Here is a 21,090-nt window from a genome sequence, read left to right as displayed (position 1 = left end):
TGCCTATGCAAGGCCCATCTGGAGCTCCTCTGCCTCCTCCAAACCCACTCTGTCCCCAGGCAGTTCCCACAGGAACCCAAACTTGTTGCAGCCTCCCAGTCCCAAATCCCACTGCCCAGGTCCTTCTCAAGCCAGATCCTGACATGGTGGAATTAAATTTTCCCAGCAGAAACTTGAGCTTCATCAGATCTTTGATGCACAATCAGTGTCAATAGAAAGGCTCTATAAGAGAAGATACTTTGCCTGTGTGCCAGCACAGAGGAACAAAGCAGATCTCTGAAGAGCAGCAGTAGGCTAAAAATCAATCCTTGGAAGTGTGACTCCTGTTTTGGAGGGTTGGAAATAATATATGAATGCTTCATGGGAAAAAAAAAAAAATTGCAGTTCTTCTGCATAATCCCCAAATGAAAGAACCTTCTCCACAAATCAGGTCATTGCTTTGACTCCAGAGGGATCCATGGATAAAGTGGCTCAGCCCATGTTTCCTGAAAGGTGAAAAATCAGTCAAACTTTTCCAGGGTTGAATTTGAGCAAGAGCCCAGAACTGGTGGTTGCCACATAGGGAAATTCTCTGTGGCCATTAGTGGAGCTCCTGCAGTGATTACAAACAGAAGAATAGACCCAGGTTTTTATACTGGTTTAGCAGTGAAAATACCCCATTTTGGCATCACAGCACATTGCAGAGCTCTCTGCAGGGAGAGTTCTCTCTTGTCAGGTGAGTTGTCCTTCAGCTGCATCCCCCACGGAGGAACAGCTTCATCATTTGAAAGTTTAAAGCATTCTTCAGAAACCAAACACAGATCTCTTTGCATGTGATAATGTGAGGTAATTGTTTGGGCTTAATGATCTTGGAGGGCTTTTCCAACCTTAATGATTCTGTGATTCTGTTACCTTATCCCTTCAGGGATGTGGGAGACCCTCATGACAGGGATGGACACTTGCAGCCAGTGCATCTCTTGGCTGTCCCCTTACAAAGGCTGGACCTGCTTTATTTTGGGAACCACTTGCAGGGTTTTGCATGGAAGCTGGTGGACCTCCCATCTGAGGGAGACCTGTGTCCTGAGACCCAGCAGGCCTTGACCTCCTGCTCTTGCTCTAAAGTCCTGTTAGTTGGACTACATTAGGAGGTTCCTCTTCTCCTCCTCTGCTCTACTTCCTGCTGGACACAGTGAGAGCAGAACATGGAATTTGATATGACTTTGGAGAGCACTAGGCAAGCCCTGAGTGAATGACTCGTGGTTTATACCAGTGTTTACTTCTACAAATACACATTCTGAGGGGAAACCAGGGGCAGTTCCTTTAGTTCAGCATTTACTTTGGCATTTTTACTTTTCCCCAGGGGTCAGCTCTCAGGATGATGCGGATCCTGCAAACCCAGGACAAACCCTGACCACCAAAAGCACGGAAACCACCACGGTGACCACACCTGCTAGCAAGAGCACTAGCGAGACCCCACTAACCACCACATCACCGCCTACCACACTCCACACCACCGCCACTACCACGACTCAGCCCAGTGTGGTAGCAGCCACCACTACTCAGAGCACCATCAGTACAACCAGCCCGGGAACGTCGTCGTCCTCCACCACCACGTCACCTACCACAGTGGCAGGGACCACCTCCACAACACCGGGGACCACATTGCCTGCCACCACCACCCCATCCCACACGTCTGGGCAGGACAGCTCCTCACACAGCACCGCTAGCCCCAAAACCACCCCTGCTGCAAGCTCCACTACTTCAAGGCAGCCCAGCAGTGCTACAGACAGTGCGGGGAGCTTGGGGACCACCGCTGCTGCAAAACCTGTGGTCACTAATGCAACCAGTACCCCAGGAGCTGTAGGAGCTGTTGGCACATTCTCTCCCACCACAAAGCCTCCGGGAAAGCAGCCTTTGGATCATTTGCCTAACACCACTGTGAGCACCACAGTGCTGGGAACTGACCCTTCCCAAAGCTCCAAGGAATGTGTTGTCCCTCCTCAACAATGTGCCACCAAGCAGCCTCCTCCTTCTTCCAGTTCTCCAGCCCCTTCCACCAGTCCTGGAAGCAGCAACACTTCTGTTACCCCTCCGATTGGATCCCCATCCCTCACCACCACTCCGATGTCACAACCTGGCAGCAAAGACACGGTCGCGGCAGCCACCACGACAACTCCTGGGGCAGGTAACAGGAGACAGGAACCTTGGTTTCTTGTGCTGGGAGGTCTTTTTTGTGTTTTCTCTTCCTCTGGCTACCTAAGCACCTCCTGCCATTCTGAGCTGTCTCATTTTAGGACTTTCCTGCGCACTTGTCTGTGTGACAAGCGCGTCTTTAAGTCCCTGTTGTCCTCAGTGGAAGTCGAGTCAATGCAGTCAGTGAAATTCAAGGAATGAATCAGCTGGCAAAGTGCAGGCATTGGCTTTTGGGTGGACCAAATGGTGCCTGAAGCACCATCAACTGCAGTGGCTCGATCTTCAGTGACGGCGAGCGGGAGCAGCGGCGCTGGGTTGGGAACTGAGGCAGGAGAGCTGGGGAAGCAGTGTGACAGCCCCCAGAACGCTGCCCGTGGGAGATCCCTGGTGCACCTGACAGCTTAGGGAAGGCTGGCTGGGCATGCACAGAAAATGAGCTTTAGGTGACTAAGATTTTGTGGCTAAACTCCGAGTTTACAACCCCTGAGGAGTCTGACTTTGGTAGGACGTCCATCAGTGCTGCGGGAGGGCGCTGGCTGCTGTCTAGGCAGCATTAGGAGTTTCCATGTGATGTTTAGGACCTCGCTGAACACCTGTAAGGTGTTTTCTCTGACCTCTGAAGTTTTACAGTCGTGTTAGCTCCTGGGTGTCCTGGCGAGGCACAGTTCAGCCTCCCAAACTGGCATTTTGTCTGGTAGCATTCACAGGGAATTCACAGACCCTGTGGGACTGTGAGGGCTCCACGGAGCCTTCCAGATTTGGCTGGGACTGTGGGTTCAGCTCACATCTGGCTCTGAATAAAAGCTGTGATCGCACTGGAGCCCTTCATTATCTTCCCCTGGAAAATGCTCTTCTTGACCCAATTTCCAGTTACCTGGAATACAGAAGCCACTCAAAAACCATCTCCATCCCCCTCAGCCTCTCAGCTGTTGGCATCACTAAATGGGCCAAGGTTTTATTGCAAGGCCATCTTTACTGGCTTCCCCCAAGTCATGTTTTCATGTGTGGGCAGGAATGAGGTGAAATGGATATTTTCATGAAGGATGTTTCTTTTTCCTTTCTTTCCCCTCCTGCTCCACAGGACTGTTCTCTGCTGAAGGATCATATATAAAATTATGTAAATTCAAATTTGGCCTCAAGCATTAAGCCTGAAGAGGTCTAAAAAACCCTTCATATTTAATAAATAGCTGGCAGAATGCATTAGAAACAGATGGCTTTGGAATTAATTCTCTCCTGGAGCCTTCAGAATGTGTCTGGGAGAGAAATATCCCTCATTTTTTCTGTGGAAGAGGTAGGAGTCCTGCGAGCAAACAGGCTGTGAACATCCTGTGGCATTTTAATTCTCTTTGTTACCACTTAAGGATCAATTAGGAAGCCAGGGATGAAGATCCATGTCTTCAAAGGGATCTGGGGAGGCAGGAGGCTGCTGTGCTCCCACTGCACAAAAAATTCTAAGATGATGCAGAGCTTAACCAAGTCCTCAGAGGTGACCTCAGGTATCAGAGACACCTGAATGGGGCTGGTAGATTTGGGACTTGTGCCCTTCTGGAATACCAGGTAGGACACCCCAGGCTGTCTCCTGTAGAACCAGGCACTACTTCTAAGCTTGTCACCCCAGAATTTTTCCATGGAGGTGCAGTCAGCAGAGGTTATGGTGTCACATCCCCTCCCAGCAGAGGCGGGTGGCAGATCCTGGGTAGGATTTCTTGAGGAAATCTCTGTGGAAGACACCCCAGATAACGTGAAAGGAGGGTCACCCCATGCTTCTAAGTGATTACCCAGCTACCCACACACAGCCATCCACTGGCCTTTGGTTCCTCTCTGATGAGTTTCAGCAGCAGCAAATAGAATCAGTAATCAGATTATTTTCCTATCAAATTTTAAAAATATACAAAATTAAAGAAGCAATCTAAAGCCTCTCCAGCACAATGAGCTTCAAGGAAGAACTAGAGATGAAAACTGATTTTGAGGTGATCTCTAACAGGGTTATGCCATCTGTATCCTCTATACTGTGTCAGTGTCTGTCTGCTTGTTTTTTGGTGCATACTGGGGAGCCAGACCAGAGTACCCACGACGTTGGATCTGCCAAACCCACCAGCACCTCCCAGAGCCCTGCCAGTGCCCAGCCTCCAGCCTCAGGGGACGAGACAGACCAGGCAGAGAGCTGCAGTTCTGGCCACCAGCAACCCAACATTTCTTCCCAAAATGAGGTAATGGCACCAAATGGGAAGGTGGGCACCCCTCAGTGTTGATTTAGCTGCCATCCCACGTGCATGTGGAGTCTGCAGCTCTTCTCACTGTTTCTGTGACACAGAGAGAGAGACCTGCCAGCAAAGCAATTCCAGGTTGTAGAATCACAGAACTGTTTGGGGTGGAAAGGACCTTTAGAGGTCATTTACTCCCATCCCCTTCTCCTGGAGCTTTCCAGAGAAGAGACAATGAGGATGAGGTGAAGGGGAGGGGTCTGGAGCACCAGGAGCAACTGAAGGAGCTGGGAAGGGGCTCAGCCTGGAGAGAAGGAGGCTCAGGGGGGACCTTCTGGCTCTGCACAACTCCCAGGAGGAGGTCAGGCTCTTTTTCCAGGAAACAAATGATGGGCTGTTGGATCGGTGACCAGCTGTCCTTCCAACCTTTGTCCACCACTCAGAGTTGCTTTTCTTCTGCCTTTCCAGCTCATCTGTAAAGAACAGGTGCAACATACCAGGCCCACCATCCAGCTGAAAGAACCCAGAACCTGTGTAAGTACCACCTTTTTGACTTCCACAGAGAATCAGCAGCTGTTGGAGGTTCATATTTTAACCTGTGGCACTCTGAGCATGTCAGAAAATGCTCAGAAATGAGGGAATTTCATCAAAGATGCAACCAATGTAAAATGGTGAATGCAAACCCGTGTTCAGCAGTGTCACCAGTGAGGGATGTGGCAGGAGGACAAGAGGCCAGTGTTGTCTTCTCCAAGTAGAAGGACCAGCTGAGCCCACTCAGGTCTTACAGAAAGACAAATGGAAAATTTTAAAGGGCAAATCTTTCCCTATGCTAGCAGGAAAGCTTTTTGCCCAAATTGAGGGGCTGAAATTTTGTCCCAAAACCCAAGAAAAAAAACTGAGGTATTCCTCTACAGTTATTGTGCACTTTTAAGATCTTGTACCTCACACTGGGCTAGGGTGGCATCCAACTGCAGAGCCACTGGGAAGCAGAGGAGCCTGGAGTTTGGGACTCACTCTGCTCCTCAATGCTCTCATAGAACCCTTAAGTGAGAGGGAAAAAACTCCATTTCACTGGTTTCAGACCTTTTACAAGACCAGGGAGCAGTAAAATGTGGTGGGAAGGCTGGGGGCAGGCAAGCCCAACTCAGGAGCACACACCAGGACCCTTTCTGGTGGGTGGGCACTGTCTGCTGGTGTTCCTGAGGGATAACCACCTCCAGAATGGTTCTGGTGGAAACTGTGAGCTTCCTGGAATAGGGAAGACACACTATATTGGTAAGTTCCAAGTAGGAAGAAGTTTTATGTTGGTGATAAAGAGGAAGAGACACCAGTAAACGGCTGGTGAGGTCCTGACAGAGTGACTGTGGGTAGGGCTCAGGGGTGGGGTTTGGCATGATAATGCTCTGGTTTCTAGCAGTGTAAGCAGTGGAAAATTGGCACTTCAGGGACCTTCTCACAGCCTGTGCCATGGGCAGGGACACCTTCCACCAGACCAGATTGTTCCAAGCTCTGTCCAGTCTGGCCTTGGACACATCCAGGGATGGGGCAGCATCAGCTTCTCTGGACAACCTGCTCCAGTGTCTCACCATCCTCTCAGCAGAGAATATCTTCCTAATATCTAATCTAAATCTCTCCTCTTTTAATTTAAAACTGCTCCCCTTTGTCCTGTCACTCCCTGTCCTAAGTGAATCACAGAATCAGCCAAGTTGGAAGGGACTCTCGAACTAAGCCACCCTGTGTTCACAAAACCCCTCCAGAAACATTGTGAATGCAACTACTGACCACAGCAGCTCTTGAAATTCCCTGTACCTGGGTAATGGCCCTGCCTGGCAGCCCTAGAAAGGGCTTGGACCTCCCAGTATCATCCACTGTGCTCCTGGAGAAGGGAAAGCACCTAGCTGCTGTGTGTTGTCACCTTCCTACTCTGGCTGCTGCCGGGTGTAAATGCTCCTTGCCCACACACCTGCAGTAGTGGCGATGTCCTCAGTGATGCTGCTCTCAACGCTGAGGATGATTCCAAGGAGGGACCTTATTTCCATGGAGGCCCAGCAGGATGGCCTCTCCTGAGACCACCCCTTTCCCGTACGTATGTCTGCACATGGCTGCAGGTTCATGCTGGAAAACCTTCTCATCAAATTTTGTATTGAATGTATAAAAATATTCAATCAGATTGACAAAATCCAGTTTTGGAGCCTAAAGGGACTTTGGACCGGGCTGGTGTTTAAAGCTTCCCCCCTCCTTCTGGGCACAGTGATGTTCCAGAGCTGCTGTCCTTCCCACAGAGTTGTACTGGGAGGCTTTTGGAAGCAGGGATGGTGAGGCTGGGAAGCACCAGTGAGCTGAGGGATGGGCAGACACCACATCTTGGCATCATGGCCTGCTCCATGGCCATGGAGCATTGGAGCTGCTGAGCCAGGGAGTCTCCCACCCTGCTTCCCTTTGATTCTTCTGGGTGTAATAAGGAGCCAGAGCGCCGTTAGCACAAAATGCCAATTACGCCCCAAAACAGCCACAGAAAGGCTGCAGGGCTGCAAGGGTGCATCCTCCCATCCCATCGCCCTCCTCCTCGGCTGCCAAAGCACCTCCCCACCACGCGCTCTTAACTTTCCACTTGTTGTATTCCCGAAAATTGCAGCCCATTTTGTGCCTCCCAAGCCGAGCAGATAACGGAGAAATGGCACTATCTGGTTTCCCTGCTTTGTAGGCCCGGTAAACACGTCTGTAGCCAAATCCTGACAGCAAAGTGAAAAAATCCTCTGCGTTTCACAACCCGTGGGAAAACAGGAAAGTGTGTGCTATAAGGAGAAGTGTTCCAGAAACAGCTCCAATCCTGCTCTGAGAACAAGCCAGAGTCAGGGTGGCATTGTACTAAAAATTCAGAACCAAAAAGAAGCCAGGGCAATGTGGGGGGACCAGCGGTGGGGGACATGTCTGGATCACACAGGGCAGGGGAGAGGACAGTGCAGAGCCACCCACCCCATTCACAGCTGGACTGGTGGGGCAGCACCAGTGGTGGGGGTACCCCAGCAAACAGTTGGGACTGAAGCCAGGAATTGTAGACCTTTCACCCCACCACACCTCACTTTCTCCACAAAACAAGGAACTCAAACTATAAATCCTTTAAAAAAAAAAAAAAAAAAGCCAAGTATACAGCTGGTACCACTTTGTGGACTGTAGATGTTTCACAGGCTGGTTGTTTCCCTGCCTCCTTCCTCTTCAGGTGATGCTTTGAACCAATGCTGAACAGTTTGGTCCATGTTCCCCCACCTTCTCCTTCTCCTTCCTTTGATTACAGCAGGATCTTAATGAGTTTTTTAGTAAGACTTATTAGCTCAATACTATACATTCCAGAGGATGACTTCTTCCTGGCTCACAAATGCAGTTTCATTTGGGTTTCTCCTGCCTTGGAAGGGATGGATGGATGGATGGATGGATGGATGGATGGATGGATGGATGGATTGATAGATGGATGGATGGATGGATGATGGATGGATGGATGGATGGATGATGGATGGATGATGGATGGATGGATGGATGGATGGATGGATGGATGGATGGATGGATGGGTGGATGGATGGATGGATGATGGATAAATGGGTGCATGGATAGATGCTCTGCTCTTCATCCTAACCCCAAATTGAGTTAGGTGAAGCAAGAAGAGATGATGACAGATGTGGTTGGTGTAGCCTGAGCTGTGGTTCAGCCACACAACTCTTTGCCCATCTCCCAGGTGTTCCTCCTCCATCGTGTCCCCCCACCTCGACACAGATGTGTCCAAGGAGCCGAGTCAGTGGATGCTGGGGAGCACCAGAACCTGCTGCAGTGGGGGATGCAAAAACCACAGCAGGACCACTCAGACCCTCTGGAATTGCTGTGTGACACCCACTGGTCCCGGGACACAGGACAGTCCCTGGAGCAGGCGGAGGGACTCCCTCACCGAGCAGGGTCGTGGTCCCCCCTCACCCGTGCAGCTGGCGGGGGTGGTTTGTTGACTCAAGTGCTGTTACCTCATTCGGGGATGTTGGTTTTAGGTCCCCGCCAGTGTGGGAACCGGATCCGAGCTGCTCGGCAGCGCCTGTCAACTCCAGCCAAGGAATGCGAGCGGCTCGGGCGGCGGAGGGGGAGCTGCCAGGGGCATCCCTGCCGGCCCAGCGGCCTCACCCTGCCCCTCTCCAGCCCTGGAAAGGGCCAATCCCTCCAGTTCACCCTCTGAAGGGCTTTAGGCACTGCTCACCAGCTGCCACTGAAATGGTCTCCGTGAGGTTTTAGCCTCGCATCCCATTTCCCTCCCCACCCAAAAAAAGGGTCTCCTTTTCCACCCCACGGGGTGGTAGGGGAAGGAACAGGTTATTGAAGGCTGGGGGAAAGCAGAGCTGCGGCAAAACCAGGGGAAGGAGGATGCAGGGAGGCAGCAGAGGCTTTCCCTTCCTCTGCCAAGCAGAAAGTGCTGCACAGACAGGGACTGGTAAATCACAGGACATTCCAAGCGTAGGAGCACAACCCAGCGTCCAGACGTGATAAAACCACCACCAAGCTACAGCCCCCTCCTCCCTGTCCTGCTGGGAACCGGCTTTCCAGGGAATGCTGCCCTCAGGCTGGGGCAGATTTCCCATCCAGCTCTTTTCCCAGGGATGGTACAACCCCACAGAGGGGCCCCGGGGAAGCTCTCCCGGTGCAAAGCGAAAGGACAGGCAAGGGACAGTGGCCGTTCCCAAGGACAGCCAGGGCCTCCCGATGCTGGGCTCAGCCTCGCACTGTACCCGGGGCCAGCCTTCTGCCCTGGCAAGTGCATCCTCTCTCCGCTGCTGCTTCCCAAATATTTAGATAAGATGGGGTGAGATTAGGTGCGTCCCTGGGCCGGGCTGCTCCCATCCCTGCGGTGCAGCAAGTGGGGTGCTGCCAGCCACGGGGGGTGCTGGGATGGGAGGGCAAGGTTTGGGGTGATGGAGCAGGCAGGAGCAGAGCCTTTCCCAGCCAGGCACCTCATTTCAGCAGGGATTAAGGACTTTTACCCCCAGGATCACCTGCACGTGAAAGACTTGTGCACGCAGGAGGTGTTATATACGGCACCTCTCACATAGGACCTGTGAGGGCCCGGTCTGTGCACAGCATCATGGAATGATTTAGGTTGGAAAAGCCCGCTAAGATCATCAAGTTCAATCATTAACCCAGCACTGCCAAATCCACCACTAACCCATGTCCCCAAGTGCCACATCCACACGTCAGGATCTGTGCAGGCAGGAGGGTGAGCACTTTAGGGAGCACCCAGATGCTACAAAGCATCGAGCAAAAAACCTCAGGAACACCCCAGAGGGAGCGTGGGCTCCATCCACCCCTCTCCCATCTCTCCAGGGATGCTTTGGTTTCCCCAGAGAAGTTGTGGTTTCCCATCCCTGGATGCGTTGAAGGCCAGGTTGGAGGGGCTTAGAGCAATCTGGTCTACAGAAGTTGTCCCTGCCCGTGGCAGGGAATGGAACTGGATGATGTTTTGGGTCCCTTCTAACCCAAGCCACTCCGTGATTCATTCTGTGATTCTATCCAAAAGCAAGACACACTCTCTTGCTCTTCCCTGCAGAGCTGTGGGGGAGCTTTAGGCAGGACAGGGACCTGTGTTGGTGGGGACAGAGGGTAGAAAGGCTGGAGATGCCTGTGGGGGAACTGTGGGGCTGCACAGCCCTGCCCTGCTCCTGCTGTGGCCCCCTGGCCTCGCCAGCCCCCCCGCTCCGCTTCCCTCAGGGACCTGCTATTCCTGGAACACCGAAAGCTGCAGCTCACAGATAAGGCTGCTGCAGGGCCTCGGTGAGGAACGGCAGCCAAGAGCTCGGCTCCTTGTAAAGAAACTGCTTTTAAACTTTTCCTGTTCGCCGGGAGGGCCGGCGGCAGCCGGGCAGTGCACAGGGATGAGGGAAGATCACAGAATCCGTTTGGTTGGAAAAGACCTCTGAGATCACCGAGTCCAACCTATGACCCAACACCACCTTGTCCACCAAACCACGGCACGGAGTGGCACATCCAGTCTTAAAGGGGTCATTCTATGAGGATGGGACATCCTGCACCCCTGGCGATGGGGCAGGGTGATCCTGGGCAGTCCCTGCGTGAGGGAGCAGTGCTGACTCTCGCTGTCACCGCAGGATGAGTGGGAGGCTGCCGGCGAGAACATCTCCTTCTTTGAGAGCTTCTGCTCCACGGCCCAGCACGTGTTTGATGCCAGCAGGGACCGGTGCACGGTGATGCTGACGGCCTGCAAGAGCCCCTCCCACCACTGGGCCGTGCGGGTGGTCCTGCACCGTGAGTATGATCCCACCCTCCTGCTGCAGGGGGACAGGGTGGCACTGGCACTGGGGACCCCGGAGCTGGAGGCTTGGCAGAGCCCTCAGGTCTACTAGAGCTTGGCCAAAGGGCTCTGGTTCTGCCCCATCCCAGTGGTTTGGAAGAGGCACGACGATCCCAGAAATGAGTTCTGCGCCCCAAGGAATGCACCAGATCCCTCTGCCATCTTGAGTGAAGGCACTGACCAGTCTCTAGGAGGAAGAATTCCTCCCAGGTGGTTAAAACTGGGTGCCCAGTTCAAATCCTTCCCCAAAGACCACAGAGAAGAGCTTCTCTCCCATGTCAGAGCCCTGTTGGGATAGCCAGCTCAGCCTGGGTGTGCTCAAACATTGCTTTAGGATCAGGGTGCCTGGGAGATGGAGACATCCTGCTGCCCTAGCATGAGGGGGAGGAAGGCCTGAGCTCCATCTGCTCTTACTCATCATCAGAGCAGAAGCTGGGTGGGTGATCCAGACTCCACATCCAACCTCAGGGAAGGCATCCAGGCACTGGGGACTAATCCTTGAGGAGCCAGGTACAGCCCCTCACTGGGCTTGCTCATAAATCATCCACTGGAGATGGATGGTGGGGCCTGGGAGCTCTGGGGCTGTCCCACTTCCAGAAGCGATCCTGGCTCTTGGTCTGGCTCTGAAGCACCTACAAGGGTTGGCTTCATCCCCACACATCTTCATCCACCTCCTCTAGAAATTGGCTCACCCCTCTGATGAGGGGATGGTGGCAGAACCTGTGCCCTGTGCACACCTTGTGCTCACTGAAGCCTTTTTCTTCCCCCAGTTCCCTTGGACTCTGAAGAAGTCCTCATGAAGCTGAAGGAGAAGAAGGAGAGGTTAGAGGAGGTAAGTGGGTCCCTGGTCATGGCACAGCTGCCCCAGGGATGTCCCCCAGTGATGGGTGGCACAGGAGCCTGACCTGTCCCTTCTGTGGCAGCTCGGCATCGTCAACATCACCTCTGACAAAATGGTGGAGGACATGACCATCAACGACGAGTTCAGCACCCCCCTGATCATCACCATCATCACCCTGGCCGGGTCCCTGCTGCTCGTCGCGGCCATCTACGGCTGCCACCAGCGCTTCTCCCAAAAGAAGGACCAGGTAAGGTGGCAGGAAGGTGGGACAGGTATCCCAAGACCTTTTCCATACCCAAAGCATCTTCAGGAGATGAGGATCATCAGTGTTGCTGTCTCTGCTGGTGGAGACATCCTGGTTTGCCCAGTGGGCACCACCCTGGGTCGTAATTTTGACAAGAAAGGCTTTCTCAGTCCAAAACCCCATTCTAAAAACAAGCTGTACCTCTAAAAAATTTATTGAAATACTTTTACAAGTATTGGAGCTGGGTTGGGTGCCAGGGAGCCCCAGGCTGTGTGCAGGGAAGAAGGAGTGTGTCAGCAGGAGGGGCATCAACACTGCAGGGCTCAGCCTTTGCAGGAGCTGGGCCAGGGCCAAATTTCAGAGCAGCAGCAGCAGGATTTAAGGAAGAATCAACACAGAAAGAGAAAATAATATGATTTTTATCTCAGGAAGAAATTCTAGGTGATTTTAGTGTAGCATCCACCTGCAAGGACTGGCCATTCCCACACCCTGGGGCACCGAGGTTTGCACTGGTCCCAGCTGCTGTTCCTGAGGATTTAGCTCTAGGGCAGACAGAAACAGAAAAGGAAAATAATTATGAAATCAGATTATGCAATCAGGGTAAATCACCCTCCTGATGGAGAAGCAAACCTACTTCCCTCCTACTTCAAATCACTTTCCCCTGGACCAGCTCATCCTTTCTCAGCGATCCCAACCTCTGCCCCACAGGAAAACAAGGGATAAAGCTTTAAATATTTACAGTGCAAGGTAGGTGAACACAGAAGGGAGGGAAGAGAAAATTAATGCCCTTGTCAGACTTGTTTGTACTTACCAGGCTTGATTTTTTGGGAAGAAATAGGGGAAGAGGCAAGACCTCAATAAATATTTGACCTGCACTGTGGTCCCCTTGGACCTTCCAGGGTTTCATCTTAATACCTTCATCAATAAGGTATTTTTAGTGATGGGAACATGTGTCCCTAAAATAACCTGGTGCAGAGGAATAGGTACCAGTCCAACTTGGATGTTCCAGAGGTAAATTCCCACCAGGCACAGGGTAAAATAGTAAAACCAAAGCAAGGGATGCCATTTCCGAAAATCAAACACATTCCTCCTTCCTGGCTTTGTTTTTGGGTGGTTTCTTTTGTTCTCCTTCTGTTTCATTTCCAAAAATGACTTGAAAGTTTGTTTTTTTTTTCCTATTTTATTTTTTTTTCTCCAACCCTCCTCACCCCCCCCCCCCCCCCCACCTCCCTCCCTGTCGTTTTATCTTGGAAATACCCAGAACATCCACCCTGATGTCCCCGGGTTTGATGATGGACATGTGGCCCTGATCTTTAATGTGAGTTCCAACACAGGGATCGGAGGGGCGGGCGCCGCATCCGTAACACCCCCAGCTCTCACCTCCGGCGCTTGGTAGGGCCCAGTGGCTTTTAACAGGACTAAAGCCCAGCTTTACAGCCCCTCTCCTCTTGCTGCATGGCTGGAAGGTGCCTTGCCACGGTGGGAGACCAGCAATCCCACAGGGAAGCAGCCCTTGGGAGAGCCCAGGTGTGTCCTCTGCTTTTGAGCATCCCACAATCCCCACCCTGCCACGAGTGACACAGGGGACTCCCAGCAGCGCCTTTGCAGCCCCTCTGCCAGCGCCAAGCCCTGCAGTTTTGCTTCTCCATCCCTCTCCTTCTCCATGGATTCCCTCCCACGCCTGTCTCCTGACATTTATAGGAGCACTGGAATAGAGCAAGCTGTGAATCCAGGCAGATTTTAACAGGGCTCCCCAAAAAAGGCTGAGCAAGGACTGCAGTTCTCCAGTGAATCCCTCTAGGGAAGGATGGGGATGCAGAAGCCCAAGTGGATGCAAAATTAGGATGGGCTGGGGTTCTGCCAAGGGATGAAGGGCTGAGCTGGAGCCTGAAGCACATCACACCAAAGGACCAGGGTGATAAAGTCTCTGATTCCATCTTTTCTTTCCCTGCCTGGTTTCCACTGAGAGTTCCAGAATGAGGAGGGATAATGCTCAAGATCTGACAGATGGGAGCTGCCCCTGAGTAAAGGAGAATAATAATAAAGCAACTAAAAAAGGACAGGGATAGATAGAAAGGGGAGGGGAAGAGCAGATTTGAGATAGGGAGGCAGGAGTTGGGATGCAGTGTTGCTCAACCTCTTCCCACGGTCCTGGGTGGAACAAATTGAAGCTGGCAGCTGCTCCTGGAGGTTTTCCACAAGTCTCTGGCTTCTCTTTCCTCCTTCCCATCATCAGCGGAGTCTTCCTCTTGCCAGCTCCATGCTATCCCCTCGCTGCCCCCTGCCTCAACCTCACCATAAAAGTCTCTATATGTAGCTATATAAATCTATATGGGGCAGCTGTCACAGCTGGCTGGGAGGTGACAGCCCTGAGGTGACACTGGCAGCATGGCCAAGGTGTTGTTCAGTGGGGTTTATGGTTTTCTTTCCTCATAGCAGCGCCTGACCGAGGAGATGCAGACCATGGAGAACGGCTACCACGACAACCCCACGCTGGAGGTGATGGAGACCTCCTCTGAAATGCAGGAGAAGAAGGTGAACCTCAACGGTGAGCTGGGGGACAGCTGGATCGTTCCTCTGGACACCCTCATGAAGGAGGACCTGGAGGAAGAGGAGGACACGCATTTATAGGATGCAGAACTTGATCAAGGGAAAAACAATGACCCCCCCCCCCAAAAAAAAAAAACCCATAAACCCTACACACACGCACACAGAGCTCCAAAATAAGGCAAAATTCCCCCCAAAAAGAAGAAAATCCCTTAACGAACTAATCGTGGCCCCTTGTGCCACCACATGGGGTGCAGGATGGAAAACACATGAGAAGACACCTCTGGGGCACAACAACACAAGCCACTTCGGTGGCCACATCTGGCCAAGCATCCTCCAACCCCCATCCACCTCCCACGCCAGACCTGACCAGCCATGGGCAAACAGGGTGGCTTTGCTCCTGAAGAGCTGCCAGTGCCTCCTGCAAGCATGTCCCCTCCCATCCCACATCTGACCACGCCAGCCACATCCTCCAGCTACCGAACGACTCAAAAATCAAGAGAAATAAAATAAACAGGACGGGAGATGGAGTGCATCTGACAGCAAAGCAGCACCTGGCAATTAAAGCTCGACAAATCCTCTGGCCCACGCTGTTTAGTCATCACCCTGCCCTCCCTGACACCCAGGTAGCGAATGAAAAAACTGGAACAGCGTGTTCCTTTTTAATCCAGTTTCCAGCCTCTCCCCAGAGCTGAAACGCACAAGAGCCCCGCGTTGTGCCATAGGCAAATGGATGCATCCGGACCCAGCGGGATGGCAGGGATGCAGCAGTGCCAAGTGATGCTCAGCCCCCATGCCAAGGGCTGGGGAACACACCCTGCACCCACCTGGAGACTGAGAGAGGTGCAGCAGCTTCTTGTTTTGAAAGGGTGAGATGGAGGGAGAGGAAAAGGAGGAATTCCTTGAGTTCATCCCTCTCAGGAAGGGTGTGGAGAGCAAGAGCGATGCCTGGTCTCTAGCCCAGGTGTGGTGTTGGGGGTTTTGTGGTGCAGGATCCCAGCTCTGGTGCTGCATTTCCCTCTGGAAGGATCACTTGCCTTCCAGGAATTACAAGCAGCATCTCACAGCCCTCATCCATCCTCCACGAGACTGTGGGACACACGCACCACGATGGTTTGTGATTTTTGAGGACACATTTTCCTGCTTGAGCAGCAGAACGTGAGCCAGGGAGCTCAGTGGCATTCAGGTGGCCTTGGTGTTTCGCCCCACTCAAGGTTTAAAAGCTCAGCCTCAAGCTCTTCTTCACAAGCCACTAAAATAACAGAGACCTGCAAAGCAACTTCCAGCTCAGCAGCGAAACTGGGACTGAGCTTTGTCCTGCAGCTCTTAGTCTGTCACCCAGGTCTCCCTTTGCTGAAGCCTTTAAAGGGGAGAAGAAAAACATGGCTGGACTGAGGCTATTTCTGGATTTTGACTCCCCACCACAGCTCCTAAATGGCTCTAAAAGGCTGGGGAGAGTTTCATGCCTTTGCCCTGGTGAAGCAGCTCAGTCCTGGCAGAGGCAGGGATCATCCTCCAGCTGGGGTCCATCCTGGACACACGAGGACCAGAAGGTCACTTGGCTGAGTCCCTCTCCCAAAGTGAGGAAGGTGCTTGTCCCAAACCCTCTGCAAGCCAGAGGAGCTGCAGACAAGAGCGATGCCCACACACGGCCCCTCTCCTCTGCCTGCCACAAACCAAGGCACAATGGGGAGATTTCCTCTGGGCTCTGCCACCAAGTCAACCCGACTGGGATCTGCTCCCACGGCTGCCCTGAATGAGGGGAAAAGCAGAGCCAAGCAATGGGAAGCTTGGAGAAACCCTGGAGTACTCAGGAAGGAGGGGACTGGGGTGTTTTGCTCAGCCCTGGGACAGGCACTGGCAGAAGATACAAGTGGCTCTTCCCCCTTCTGTCCTGCACCAAAGGGCAGAGTCTGAAGTGTTCAAACCTTTCTATTTTTGTATGTAAATATTCCTGCTATTCATTAGCAATGTATTCCGCACACTTCATTTACCTGTGCACTGCACTATGGGGAAGTAATTTTGGAGGGGAGGGGAAATAACAAATGAAATAAATTTAAAAAAAAATTAAAATCTTAAAAAAAAAAAAAAAAAAAAAAGCTAAAGGTCAGCCTGGTAGGAGATAAAAATTTGACGTGAAGCAGAAGAACACCTCTTGCCCAGGTAACTTTGTGCCACAGCTTTGTCCCTGTTCTGGCAGCATCAAGTTCAGCTCTTTAACATGGCCACGAGTCTCGGCATCCACAATTGCTCTTGTGAGCATTGTGGCCTCCCAGCTGCCCTGACAGACAAGCAGCAGGTCCATGGCCTCACATTTCTGTCCTTCCCAGCAAACAAACACAGTGAAAACACAGGGCAGCAGCGATGCTGTGGCCACCGGGGCTGAGTTGCCACAAGGACACCCCTGGCAGGGCATCTCCAGGCTCTGGCATGTGCCTAAAGATTCCCCCATCCCAGCAAAGAGATGCCAAAGTGCTTTAATGAGTCAGGTCCAAAGACTTTCCAAGAGAATCCTACAGAGGCTTGAGATCAAGTAACCTTAAATCTTTCCAAGCAGAGACCAGTGAGGATATTAACTGCTCAGCAAGTGCTTATAGTGATTTATATTTGAATAGGAATTGTACATTTATTTATTTTTCCAGACACCATATTTTTAAACCACTAATATTTTATAGTAGATGTTCCTTCCCCTATTTAAAAGAACTATTTCCACAGGAAAAGAAAACAGTACTTTTTGGTTTTTTTAATGTTGAGAACATTCTTTCTTTGGAGGAAAAAAAAAAATCAGGTAGGAAATGCAGCAATGAGCATCTTTGGCCTTAACCCTTCCCTTTGTAGACCGTAGCCATAATTGTTAGACCAAAAATAATAAATTAAAAAAAAAAGATTTACTGAGGCATTTCCTTCCTCCCTGCCCCTCCTCCCTTCTCTGAGCTCCTCTTCTCTCCCCCAAAACAGCTTTAACATCCCACACATTGTACAAAGAGATTCCTGCTCTTACCTTTCGGCGGGAGCTTTACAAGCAGCTCAGATGTCCTTGCAAGAGACTTTTCTATTTTCAGATTCAAGAGGAAACGTGTAAATACTTTTAGGAGCATTTTATCTCCCGCTCACAGTGCTGTGACCCAGCTGATGAGGTTGATACTGTGACTGCTGCCTACAGAAGACACACAGAAGTCATAATCCATGAGGGACTGGAGAAGGAAAACCTAATTCCCCAGGTGGTTACCTGTTGAACCTTGCACATATAGTAGAGCTCTTACATACTGTGTGTAGCAGCACCTCTCACGGGGACAGGAGTCTGATTTACACTGGAATTTACTGAGGAACTGGATTGTAAGAGATTATTCTTGCATTTTCCTACAAATATATTTTGAGAGCATCATGTATTTCTGTCAATAAACATTCTTATGTAAAAGACTCGTGTCTTTGGATGAGTGAGGAGGGGTGGGCAGGTCAGAGGACAAGTTCCAGGGCCACAACTTCCTGCTCTGGAGAGGCTCCATGGGAAAACACTGGACCAGCTGGAACAAAACCAGCCCAGACCTTCAAGGTAGCCAGCCATGGAAAAGCCTGTATTTTTCCTGTGCAGAAGGAAGTATTATAGTGGTGGAAAAAAAATCAGAGGACTCAGAGGGGTGGGAAGCTGAGGTGATGTGGGGGCACCCCACCATAGCCTGAGCACTTGTTTGAGCTCTTGGTGCCTTCAGACTGTCAGAGGAAAAGGCAACTCGCCCTTATTTCTGCATTCCACCCTTATTTCTGCATTTCAGCCTTATTTTTTTCTGCATTTCATCCTAACTCACTCCAGTCTGCAGACCCTCCTCGCACTCAGGTCAGGCTGTGGAGGAGGGAATCTAAACCTCACACATAAAGCAAGGAGAGGCATCACCCAAGGGCAGCAGAGGGGCAGCAGCAGCGTGGGCAGCTCAGTGGCCCCACTGACCTTCAAGCACCCAAAATAAAACATTTTGTTCCAGGTTAAGCTCCTGCTTATGTAAAGGAAAAAAAAAAAAAAAAGGAATTTGAAGACAGATATTAAAAATCAGCAGTTTGCCACAGCCTATGTTCTAACTCCGTGCTCCTCCCCAGGAAAAGTTCCTGTGAAATATGCTGGATTTATGGGATACTGACTGAGCTCATCAGTGAGGTCAGGCAACAGGGCCAGATGTAATGTGCCACTAGTTTCACCATTTCTCTACCACTAAAAGACCTTCACAGGCATTTTTCCACTCTCTGAAGCAATGTGAGAACAAACAGATCTTAAATCAACACCCTTGCTAGCATATACATTTTTATTAAGAAAAAAATGAACAAAATACATTCTCTCCTTATGTACATTACATACAACATAACTACATTTGTAGATATTCCTCGTGTCACTCATTCATTTATGTACAGCATGGGGCTCACACACCAACCCAGAAATCATCAAAGATGATTTATGCCAAGGAAGAAAATTAACACTCCAGGCTGAACAAAGATCATCCATAAAGAAAAGGGTGGGAAGGGGAATCACCAGAGTCCAGGGAAGATGCCTGTAACCACCATGGGCTCAGCACAGGAGCAGTCAATATTTGACCTGCCTATTAAAACACATGAGCAGTTCACAGCTTTCATCACCCCACGGGTGCTTCTTTCCAGCCCAGAGCTGTCCACACCTCTCAGCTCAGCTCTCCTGTGCCCAGGTGTCCCAGACAACAACTGCAGGACAGACACCAAAGGGAATCCAGATGGACACCAGAGCCTGCAGGATTGCTGGGGAGGTGCAAACGCTTCAAGCTGAGTGCCAAAACAGAACAGAGCGCCCAAATTGTGGACAGGGGGTGGACACTCACATTTCCAGCACTAGGGAGGGAGAACCAGCTTTTGGGGACCACACTGGGGTGTAGAGGACAAGATAATGAACACTGAAGGTCCAGACAAACAAACAACCATCACACACTACAGTGCCACCATCAGAGTTGAGGCAACAGCTCAACAAACAGCTCGAAACCCCACCCCAAGCAGGTGATGGTGCCCAGCCAGCTCACTGGTGTTTGACCCCAAGCTACCAAGGTCCTGTCCACGCCACCAACTCCCCTAAGAGGGGAACTGCAGCTTCAAAGGGCAAACATTTAACGAGGCTCAATACTCCCAAAATGAGACACGCTGCATTCTCAGCATCTGAATGCACAACATGTACAACACCACCAGCCCACAAGGACAGGAATGCCACCTCCAATTAACTGGGAATGAGCCCACAGACTTTCAATTTCTGTCCCTCAGCAAAGTGGTCTGCGTGGTTCGGGGCCTCCAACTCGCAAGACTCCCATGAACACATTTGTTTGTATAATTAAGCTCTTGTCTCTGGCTCACGGTCTCCCCAGCACCCCCTCATTTCCTGCTGTGGAGGAGGGAGTGCTGGAAAGCAGCAGAAAATACAGCTTTAGCAAATGGCAACAGCCACTAATAACGAGGGGTTTGTTTTCTTTTCCACTACCCCGCACAGCAGCTTCTGAAGTGAAGGGTGTTTTGCACATCAAAACATCAACGGGAGGGACAGGAATGAGGAGGGAGAGATGAAGGCAATATTCACCCTTCACTGCTACTTTGCATTCCTGATGACCACAGCAGTCAGGAGGGGGAAACAAGTCAGCAGCACTTGTTCTCCTCCGTTTTCCCCTTTTAAGAGCTGAGTTTTTGTCTAAACTTCAAAAAAAAGAAAAAAAAAATCACTTTTCAGCCACTTTTCAGTGGCTTTTTTAATGAACAGACCCTGTTCACACACCACAGCACTTATCTATTTAGTGAAACACTGAGTAATTGATTGAATCTCTTGGTTACTAAATCAGGATATTCAAAGTATATTTTTCTATCACTGGGGAGTAAAACCTATCCATTGCTCTTTGGGATGTGGAGATGACTGCAACCACTGGAGCCACTGTTATGGTCTAGCCTCCCCACCATCATATTAATTAAAAAGCACATAATCTCCTTTCATTGAACTGGCAGATTTCATCAGAAAGCTCAAAACATTCTTAGGTTTTAACAATCCCTTAGGGCAGCCAGACCTGATCCAAAAGCCAATGGGGCTGCACCACCTCTGTTCTGTTTGAGCAGGGTTAAGCCCACCTGGCTTCCTCACAATTGCTGTGGAGAGAACAGAATTTGTATTATTCTCTCTGGTGTCTGGGGTGGAAAGGGGCTGAAGCTTGAGGTGAAGCTCCGGGACAAGAAGATCCTGACATTGCATCACTTCTCTCTGAAAAAGAGCCAGAGAATCCAGCTCATATTGTAAAATCAGCTCTAAATAGCAGAGCTACTGCTAGGAGAGTCCTTTGAAGCCCTTCCACAAAGACAGACCACACCTTACACACCTACTCATATCAGCATCTCTGTATTAACCCCAAGACTATTTCTCTTCTCTTTCCTTCTACCCTGCTGAAATAAACCGAACACCCCAATACCTGTGAAAGTTTTGGGATGATTAGAGCAGGTGCAGGAACGTAGGACAACTTCAGGGTTGGTATTATCACCTTTTTATTCTCGAAGCCACACAAAATAAACCCTGAGATGGGAAGAAAGGAGCATCACAGCACTGAATGTGAGGCCATGGAAGGGCACAAGTAAATAACTGTGTGCTGCAGTGGGAAATCATCTCCCAGGCTTCCCTGTCCCTACCCAGGATGAGAAACAGCCCTGGAAAGAACAGTGTAAATCACAAGGATCCTTCCTGACTGTTTCAGAGGCAGCAGGAGGAGTTTTG

The 21,090-nt window shown here is 50.8% G+C and overlaps 1 protein-coding gene across 4 annotated transcripts in view; it reads left to right on the top strand.

The window, feature by feature from the left end:
• PODXL (podocalyxin like) overlaps positions 1 to 14,925 on the top strand; it is a 42,526-nt gene extending 27,601 nt beyond the window's left edge. The window contains exons 2-9 of one of the 4 annotated variants that reach the window (XM_053943364.1): positions 1,340 to 2,164; positions 4,231 to 4,382; positions 4,845 to 4,910; positions 10,508 to 10,664; positions 11,481 to 11,542; positions 11,634 to 11,798; positions 13,057 to 13,113; positions 14,235 to 14,925. In XM_053943364.1, coding sequence (XP_053799339.1) covers positions 1,340 to 2,164; positions 4,231 to 4,382; positions 4,845 to 4,910; positions 10,508 to 10,664; positions 11,481 to 11,542; positions 11,634 to 11,798; positions 13,057 to 13,113; positions 14,235 to 14,426 — 1,676 coding nt within the window. In that variant the 3' untranslated portion in view covers positions 14,427 to 14,925. Of the gene's footprint in view, positions 1 to 1,339; positions 2,165 to 4,230; positions 4,383 to 4,844; positions 4,911 to 10,507; positions 10,665 to 11,480; positions 11,543 to 11,633; positions 11,799 to 13,056; positions 13,114 to 14,231 lie in introns of all 4 variants that reach the window. The other 3 variants (XM_053943363.1, XM_053943366.1, XM_053943365.1) reach the window with 3 other exon arrangements.
• The last annotated feature ends 6,165 nt before the right edge of the window (positions 14,926 to 21,090 follow it).

The sequence above is a fragment of the Vidua chalybeata genome, chromosome 5 (genome assembly GCF_026979565.1).
Source record: "Vidua chalybeata isolate OUT-0048 chromosome 5, bVidCha1 merged haplotype, whole genome shotgun sequence".
In the NCBI taxonomy this organism is placed as follows: Eukaryota; Metazoa; Chordata; class Aves; order Passeriformes; family Viduidae; genus Vidua; species Vidua chalybeata.
This window is presented reverse-complemented; position numbering and strand designations above follow the sequence as displayed.